Here is a 9,896-nt window from a genome sequence, read left to right on the forward strand (position 1 = left end):
CGCAGCCAAGGCTTAGTTCACCCGCCCCGGGCTGGAAGCGGTGGCGCTGAGCGGCGGCGCGTGGCGCCCCGGGCGGCGGGCGAGCGCAAGCCCCGCCCTCCGGGAGGCTCCGCCCCTGCGCCGGTGGTTGCTAGGCAGCAAGAAAGCGCCGGTTCTGTGTGGGCGGCACGCGGAGGCACGAGGAAGGAGGGGCCAGGTGCCGCGCGCCGCTGGGAATCTGCCTTCGCCGCCAACGAAGGGCGCCCAACGGCGTGGGCTGGGAATCCTGTGCGCTGAGGCCGCCCGGGCGGGGGCGCTCGGCGGATCTCGGGCAGCTGCAAATCTTCACAACCGGAAGCCGCCGATTACGGCCCTGGATCGGCCGCACTGAAGGTTTATAGACGTTTCTCAGGTTTTAAATTTAACTAATTTGCCACGTCTTTAGTCGCGAAGGGCTCTGGCATTTTTTTGTTTTTTGTTTTAAAATACTTAAGCATAAACCCATCCCTGGGAATCGAATGTTTACCCCTTAATACTTGTAGAAGTAAGTAATAATGGTAATAATTATCTTATTAACAAGAATAGCAAGCACTAGTGTAAGGGATTACTATGTGCGCAGCTCTGATCCAAGCTTCTTACACATATTTAATCTTTCTGACAAACCGAAGATTATTGTTCCAAATCTATAGATGAAGAAACTGAGGCATAGAGAAGTTAAGTAATTTGTACAAGGCCACACACAGAAAGTGGGAAGCCAGGATCCAAACCTAGGTAGTTTGCCTTTGAAGCCTGTGCTCTAACCTAAACAATTGTTGCACTGTCTCATAGGGAAGTTGTATTTTGTAGTTCATTCTATTTTTCTGTCCTAACCGAATAGAAAATGCAAACCCCATCCAGGTGGGCATGCGGAAGATTTTGGGATTTGTGCAGAGGTGTGTCGCTGTCCTCCAGACAAAGACCACTAGGAGCACACCTGTAGTTGAAGAAGTTGGGATTCTCACTGCTGCGAGAAAAATGCACATCTGGGGAAACAGTGGGGCATTTCAGTAAGAGAGTTAGATTTGTCATAGGATTTGGGCTTTGGTTGGGTGATTTGGGGGGCGAGTTCAAGGAAGCAGGGCTTTGCTCTGGACTGGGTGTTGTTAGGAAGCAGAGTAATACCAATGCCCAGCTGTAAGTACCAGGTCAGCTCCTAGATGTTAAGGGCTTCTTTTCTCTTTCTCAAGAGAATTGTATATTTCAAGCCATCACCATCCCCATCTCCATCCCTAAGGAGAAATATTGAACAGACTCTGAATGCTCTCCATCAGTAATGTGACATCGCACATATATAAAAGCATGAAGCATAGTGATAACTTAGGGCAGGAGTTCTTAATTTAGGAGGTATGTGAACTTGGATGGGAAAAAAATGACAATTCGTTTTCACTAACCTGTAACTGAACTTTAGTGTTTCTTTCAATTTAGTGTAGGCAACAAACCACAGTAATGTTAGTAGTATCTGTGACTTTGTCATCAATAGAAAACACAGATACTTTTTATATCACATTACAGTCATGGCAGATATCTTGAAATATCTATGCTCATTGCTGCTTCAAAAGTTCAGTAGTTATTAGATATTTAATGCACAAAGAAGACATATTACTATAATTTTGTTTTTAAAAATATTTTGACGATTTCAGTATAATTGGAGTCCTTGGTAATCCTATGTATTTTATGTTTTGCATTTTAAAAACATAGTTATTAGAAGGGATCTGTCCATAGGGGTCCATGGCACCAAAAGAAAAGATAAAGGGCCCCTGGTTTAGTAGAAGAGACTAAGCAGTGACTGAGAATTTGGGAGCTGCATCCACATTGGAGTAATGCTTCAAAGAAAGTTAGAGGTGGAATCAGATAATTTAGTACACACCCTCTCATTTTACCAAGGAGGGAACTGAACCACTGAGAGGTTAAGTGACTTGCCCAAAGTCTCACAGCTATTTGGTCATAAAACTGGCATGAAAGGTTTTCAGACAAGCATGTAGAAACCCTCCACTCTGCCAGGCACTGGGGATTCCATAGTTAGCAAGATGCCTCCTGCCTTCAATGAATTTGTTGGAGTGACAGCGGGGAGGGATAAGATTGAATTATTGCTCTAAAAAGTTAACTCCAGCAACAGTGTGGAGAATGAATAGGGGGAGGAAGAGACTGGAGACAGACCAGTTAGAAGGCTATGGATAGATCCTCTTGTCTTTCCCACATACCACGTAATATTTTTAGTATACAAAGAATGTAAACTGTAAGCAACATTGAGAGATTCACGATGCCTTCCTTTTTAAAGGGTTCTGGAATTAGCACAACAGTCATATGGCATTTGAGTCTAGTCCATACAGTGTAATAATGTAGATTATGACCTCAAAGGCTTAATTTATGTACTTGCAGATTACTTCATTGTAAAGAAAATGAATCGTTCCTCAAATGCAACTGGTACTGGTGTTCCAAAATCAGATAATCAACACCCAGGAAAAGGCCACAAAGTACAACTGGCAAATACTGCAAAGACAAAAACAACAAAACGGTAAGTACCTGTCTTTTGTCTTGTGTCATTTTTTACAGCTGGACAGTTTCCAAACAGTATTTACCCAGATAACTTCCAACACTTCTTGTTTTGTAAATCAGAGGGTTTTTTGTGTTTTAAAATTACTTATAAATAGACTAATAATTATTATAGTTGTAGTACTTTGTAATTTACAAAGCATGTTAACACATGTCTATTTGATCCTGATACGACCTTGTGAGACAGTTTTATTATTATATTTTATAAATGAGGAAACAGCAACTGGGAGAAGGTAAGTGACTTGCAGAAGGTTAAACAGCTTATAAATGGCATCAGCTAGGATTCAAAGGTTTGTTTCCATACTTCAGGCCTTTTCTTCTCTGCATTTTGTAGTCTGCAGTTTGCAGCCAACAGGGACATTATACAGGAGGATCTCTTTTTGCACCTAGCCCTGGGAGAGGTGGGAGAGGTGGAGAGAGAGACCCTCACAGTCTGCCAGTACTGGGACGTGATCAAAAGTAGAATAATTCTCTGACCTAACCGGGATGAGCCTGGTTTTTGCAAAGATCAGAGAAGGGAGTTTCTTTTTCTAGGGCATAGTCATCTGCCCCCAGAAGAGAACTGGGCCTCCTGTAACTTCAACTATTCCAAATTCCGTTTTCATAGCATTTGAACTAGTTGGACAGTGTTTTTAAAAACTAACTGAAACTGAATCATTTTTAGGTCATGGATGTTTTTAGAAAGCAAGTTTGTCTCCTCAAACTTTTTATTTATAATGTATATGCCTCTTAATGATAAATTTATAATATATATGCCTTTTGATAATAAAATTTTAGCCAGGACTTTTTTTTTTTCAGTCTCCAGGGAAATATTCTCAAGTATTTCATATCCTCATTCTGACTACATTCTGTAAATGACCAGTTCCAATTACCACATCCAAATGTTCCTCATTAGGTCAGTCTTAGAGTGGAGGATGGGAAAGTGCAGGAAGAGGAAGCATAAATTGAGAGTGTTCCAAGATTTTAGGAAAATGAAAACTACTTCATAAACATTAACCTCTTTTTTTCTCTTAAAATTAATAGAGACATTGCAGCTCAAATAATACAGAGAGCTTGGTTATGTCATATGGACAAAATAATATTTCAGCTCCTAAAGCACACAGTATGTGCAGCGGTATGTATTTTGCTTTTTGTTTTCTCTGACAGATTTACTTACTTATCAAGCTAAAAGATCTGTTAATTAAAGATAGAATAGAAAACCTTCCTTATCTCTTCTATTTGGATCTAATAATACTGCATGGGGTTTTGGAATTGCTTCCTTTGTTAGCCCTAAATGAATATTTCTGGATTTATTTTTAATGTGGATGATTGTTATTTCTTTTCCTGAAATTAATATACTGTTATTTGTTTTGTTAGACAATGATCTTCTAACAATAAAAATCTCTGAATTAAAAGTGCCCTTACCTTCCACCCAGCAATTTCACTTTTAGAGATCCTTCTACAATATATGTACAATTGTATTGCAGCATTTTTTGTAACAGCAAAGAAAGTAAACCGTATAATATCCATTGATAGAATGCTGGTTAAATAAGTATTGCTACTTTCATAGTGTTAAATCTTGCAGCATTAGAAAGATAAATCAAGGTAACCCGTTAGTGAAAAAGGCAAGTGTGAAACAGTATGAAGAATATGATCCTATTTAACTAAAAAACAAAAACAAAAAGAGATGCATATCCCCCCCCAAAATAAAACCCCGACTCTGGCAGCCCCAGCAGAGTATTAAGCCTTCCTTGGTATAGTACCAAATATTCTCTTAACAAAAAAACCCATAATTCCAGTGGTCTGTTATTAGCGATAGTCACATTAAAGGGAATTTTAGTACCTCTGAAAAAATAAAGTCTGAGCAATGTGTACACTTCTTCACCATCTGACCCACAGGCCCATTTCTGATGTCGGTTAAAGCAGAATGCCTTACAGAAAACTCACCCAGTTAAACTCTTGATATTTCAGGTCCATTGTCCATTGTTTCTGTATGTGGAACTTGTATTTAATTATCATAGTATTGGTTTTGTTGTAATTTTAGACTCTTTTAGTAACAGAAAGAAGGAAATTAATTCTTTCTTCATCTGTTATCCTAATGCTTCAAGTTAATACCTTACGTTAATAATGCCTCGTCTTTTTAAAAACCTTTTAGTAGAGCCAGCCTGTGGCTCACGTGGGAGAGTGTGGTGCTGATAACACCAAGGCCATGGGTTCGGATCCCTATATAGGGATGGCCGGTTTGCTCACTTGGGAGAGCGTGGTGCTGACAACACCAAGTCAAGGGTTAAGATCCCCTTAGCGGTCATCTTTTAAATAATAAAAAAATAATAAAAAAATAAAAGCCCTTTAGTGTACTTTTTTTGTGTGATCATCATAGGCATAAAGGTTGGGTGGGGTTGTTTGGGGCAAAGAATGGGGGCTTTAGAGTCAAACAGATCTAAGTATGAATGCTGGCTTCTTATTTGCTACCTGTATGCCTTGGTATAAGTTACAAAACCTCCCTGAGCCTTGGCTTTCTCATTTGTAAAACGGGAATGATAATCTTCTAGTAATATTGCTGTTGTAAGGATTAAATGAGGTTACATAAGGCACCTAACATAGCATGTGGTACATAAAAGGTGCTTAAAAGCTAGTAAGTTATTACTATTATCATTGTCACAGTGATTCATTCAACATCAAATATTTGTTAAGCATCTACTGTATTCTAGGCACCGTACTAGATGCTAGGAATATAGTAGTGGTAAAGAGAAAGGACATCGCCACTACCTTCATGAAGCTTGCAGTCTAGTGGGAGACACAGACAGGTTGATAGGTAATCACAATATATTGAGAAAATTGTGTCCTAGGGAAAGAACAGTGCCTGCAGTCTCAAGAAAGGACAGATACCCAAACTTGGAGCCAAAATGATTAAATAACTGACTCAGGGCTACACAAATGATAAGTGGAGGGGCCAAGACAAGAACTCACCTCCTTAGAACTCCAAGTCCAGTGTACTGTTCACTTTACCATGCTGCCTCTGTTATAGTCGGTTCATTGTGTCTGGGCAGGGCACCACTTTTCATTTACAGCACCATCATCTATTTCAGGAACATTCTGTGACACATGAAATACTGAAGAAAGTAAGCCCCTTAGAGGCCGAGCTTATTAAAGATCCTAGCATGAAGTGTAAAGTCAGATTCAGGTAATGTATCTATGCTGATTTATTTCAAGAAGTACTTAGTTAATATGAAGAAATCATAGAAATTTTTTTAATCCTTTTAACTTCTTGGGATATAATTATAAAGTAAATGTGTTGCCCTTGTTTACGTTTGTTAGGTGAAGAAACTAAGACATGGCTCTTTGGCTAAAAGTTGCCATAAGAGTAGCTCTCATGTCCCATTCCATGTCCAGTCCGACACAGTATGAGAATAAACGTGAGCACACCAAAGTGCGGGTCTTTCATCCTCTGTGATTCATTTCATTACCAGTTCTTTATATGCTCCTGGCATAGCCTTTACCCTGCATGCAAAAAACTATATGAGCCCAAAACCTGATGCCAAATGACTATCTTATGGTCTTTATTTCAGACTTAGTGGTGAAACATTTCCACCTCTCATCGTGTTTAAAATTTTTCTTCAAACTGAAGGCCGTGGTTACAAGTATTTTAGTGGAAAAAATTTGTTAAAGCCATCAAGTGAGGTAATGTTTTATGATGTGCATTTTATGTTAATTTACCTTCTTAATATCTGAATTGCATTCAATTTATACAGACTAAGTTATTTCACCATTGAACAGTTCCCCAGGCAGGTAGTGTTTTTTTTTTTTTTTAAGCACTGTGTTTCAAAGTGGCTCCATTTATTAGGTAAAAATCATTTGGAATGGCTTACTTATATAAGGCTCTAGAAAATATTCATCAGTTTTCTTTTGTATTAAAATCTTGGTTTGTTAATGGACTAAAGCAGCCTTTTGGTTAGGGCTTTCGTAATATAGAGAATGTTTGATGCAATTTTATTTGTTTTAATGGAATTTTATTGTTTTGTTTCTATTCTGGTAGCATATTTAGAAAAAACGTGCTGGCCTATGCTGTTGAAAATGCATTTTTAAATATTCTTTTTTACATGAATTCTCATCAACTGTTTCTTCTTATTATTTTTTACATGATATCAACATCATTTTAAGTTTCATGAATATTCACCATAATTATGTCTACAGTATAGGAATCACTTGGGGATCTTGAAATGTGGCTGCTGCTGGTCTATCAACCATGGGTTTAATTGCAAGTATCTACAGCAGAGGTTTTATTCCTTTGGCCCTTATACATGACTGTAATTGAGTAAAAAAGGTGGATATTCTTAATTTAGCCTTTTATAAATCACACATCAAAGGTTATTTTCCTGTAACCACAGCAAGATCTCTCTTCTGGAAATATTTTAAACAAAAAGTATGGCCCACCTTAAATCATGAGTTCTAGCATGTATTCTGGAGAGAAGACCACACAGCCTGGCAGTTTCTGATCAGACCCAGCGTGTGCAGCATTGACTCTCTGCAGAATATTACAAGGAAAAGGAATGCTTTTCTCTGTGTTCTTGGGCAATACTAGAGAAAATTTTAACTCTGTTTCAGAAGTATATCAAGTGAACTACAGAGTTTCCATTATGGAATATGGTATTTCAAAAACGTTAACATTTGTTCGTTTATATAGATTGACTTCAAATGCAAAAGTATATGTTTATCCTACATTTAAGGGATAAATTGATACCATATTTAGCTACAGAATAAGTTTATAGTTGTCCCTATAAGATATCATCAACTGTTTCTTTTCTGAGGTTATATAATGGGGCTTTTCCAGGAACTGAAATTCTCCTGAGTCTGCACCTGCTGGCCCCTGCTGTGCCCAGGCGTGAGAAGATGAGAACCTTAGAGGCAGTAACTGGAAATCACTGTGTATATATTAAAATACATTAGAATGCTGTATAATAACGTAAAATTTTGTTTAAATTATGAAATAGCTGTTAAAAAAATGGAAATAGCCCAGAGATATAAAAAGAAAATATGCCTTTATGCCTTTTTTTCTTTCTTTTTTCTTAGCAGCTGGCCTGTATGCATTTGTGCCTTTCTTTTCTGTGCTTTCACTCTTCTGGCATAATCACTGTTAATAGTTTGCTGTGTTTCCTTCCTTTTTTCCCATGAACATTTACACTCAAAGAGATTTAAAAATTTTGCCTGTTCTTATTATAAAAATGTGATAATGCTATTCAACTTGAGTTTTTGTCTAAATGTTATAATGGTTTTAAATGATCAGAACATACCCAACTTCAAGAGAACAGATTAGGATTCCTTTTTCTCTTTAGTTCAGCTTTAAAACAAACTGGTAACACTTGGACTCGTGGTTGATAGAAAACTTGTAAAAGTGGAATTTTTCTCAACTCCTTTGCTCTTTGAACATACGTATTATGTCTTTAGCAAACTCATCCAACTTTTATAAGTTTACTTATTTCTTAACATGAAAGAAATTAGTTTTAGTCCATTAAGATGTTTAGTCTAAGTTCACTTATAAAGGATTTTTTCGTTGTCATTCTGTCTTTTCTCTCCTTCCTATTTCCATTTCTGGTTTCATTTCCTTATTTTCCAACTGCATTTCTCACATATTCACAGAAAACAAAAAGCAAAAATAATACATTAATAGAATAACTCTTTGGAGAAGAAGAACAAAATTAAAGGAATTGCATTACATGATTTTAAGGCTTGTAAAGCTGCGGTAATCAGGACAGTGCAGTGATGGCATAAAGATAGATACGTAGATCAACAGGAGAAAACAGAGAATTCAGAAACAGACCCACACATAGATGATCAATTGATTTTCATCAGAGGTGCCAAGGCAGTTCAAATGGTGCCAGAACAATTGCATAGCCATGCATAAAAAAGATATCGTTGCCTACTTTGATGATCTATTTTCTGAGCAGTGTTTATTTACAGAGGGTTGTCACTGTCAATGATCCACCAGAGAATATACTAAAGCCTTGTTATTCAAAGTATGGTTTGTAGCCACATAGCACTGGCATCCCATACTGGCATCTGCTGAGCTTGTTAGAAATATAGAATCTCAGGTCCTACCCCAGACCCACTGAGTCAGCATCTGCATTTTAACAAGGCCTCCAGGTGATCCTAGGCACTATGCAGTTTGAAAGCACTGTCCTAAAAGTGTCCTCCACCCTCTTGGCCTGCAACACTTCTGGGTAATTGATAAGTCTTAACTGTTGGCATCCAGCAACTATTATTTTAAATTGAAAATCTCTGTCCTTTTGAGAATTGAGCATTTATACATTTTAAAAAACACATTATTACTGATAATGGCTGCCCTTATTGAGCACTTTCTATCAAGTATGATCTTAAACATTTTATATGCATTATTTCATTTAATTCTCATAAACACTATAATGTATATTCTGTTATTATCCTCATTTTAAAAAGACTAAGTAACTTGCCTAAGGTCTTACAACTAGAAAGTGAAGGTAGTGAGATCAAGACCCAGTTGGCCTGACTCCAAAGTCCCTGTTCTTAGCCACTCCTGAGAGTCAGGAACTACACTAAACATGAGCATACACATTCTCTTACATGGCCCTCCAGTAACTCTGGTGAGGTACATATTATTCCCATTTTGCCTCCGAGGAAGCTGGAACTTGGAGAGACTTAGCAGGGGCATGACTGAGACTCAACACTTCTCTGTATTTCCACTGTACTGTGCACATTTCAAGGTTGAAACAACCCCAGCAGTTATGGTGGTTTTATTTATTCTGAGCCTATATACAATTGAACTGTTCCAAACCAAGAAACTGTTCCAGTGCACTGATACCAGTTATTACTACCTTCACGAGTGAGGATTTCCAGCAGGGACGGGGAAGTGACTTGAGATAGTAGAGTAACATTACAAGCCCAAGTGTGGATCTGGGCTAGCAAGTAGCCACAGGGCTGTGGGGGCTCCTGAGCTACAGTGATGCTGAGTATCAGGGGAAGAGATGCCCCCCTTTGACCCTTTGAGTGACCCACTAAGAACAGAATGTGCCTCTTGAATCCTCCTCTGACTGGCTGGTATCCTGGAATCTTTGTCTAGTTTTTGCCCGTTCTTTTCCCCAGGGGCTAGGTTCTTCTTTCCTATCGAGGACTTTCCTGAATCTGGCCATATGTGCCACATGTCTGAGAAAGAACACCACAGCCATTTGTTTTAGTCCATTTTGTGTTGCTATAACAGAAATACCTGAGACTGGGTAATTTATAAAGGAAAGAGGTTTATTTAGCTTACAGTTCTGGGACAGCTGCAATATTCCCATTCCAAAAGGGAGGAATAGGCAGGAAGAAAGGAAAAA

General features: G+C 38.3%; 1 protein-coding gene across 1 annotated transcript in view; it reads left to right on the plus strand.

The window, feature by feature from the left end:
• The window catches only part of LOC103596496 (chromosome unknown open reading frame, human CXorf58), a 28,912-nt gene that overhangs the window by 275 nt on the left and 18,741 nt on the right, over window positions 1–9,896 (plus strand). Inside the window, exons 2-6 of the mRNA XM_008580137.1 lie at window positions 139–372; window positions 2,398–2,533; window positions 3,595–3,685; window positions 5,640–5,734; window positions 6,120–6,231. Coding sequence (XP_008578359.1) covers window positions 139–372; window positions 2,398–2,533; window positions 3,595–3,685; window positions 5,640–5,734; window positions 6,120–6,231 — 668 coding nt within the window. The remainder of the gene's footprint in view (window positions 1–138; window positions 373–2,397; window positions 2,534–3,594; window positions 3,686–5,639; window positions 5,735–6,119; window positions 6,232–9,896) is intronic.

This window comes from Galeopterus variegatus, unplaced genomic scaffold (assembly GCF_000696425.1).
Source record: "Galeopterus variegatus unplaced genomic scaffold, G_variegatus-3.0.2 Scaffold2032, whole genome shotgun sequence".
In the NCBI taxonomy this organism is placed as follows: Eukaryota; Metazoa; Chordata; class Mammalia; order Dermoptera; family Cynocephalidae; genus Galeopterus; species Galeopterus variegatus.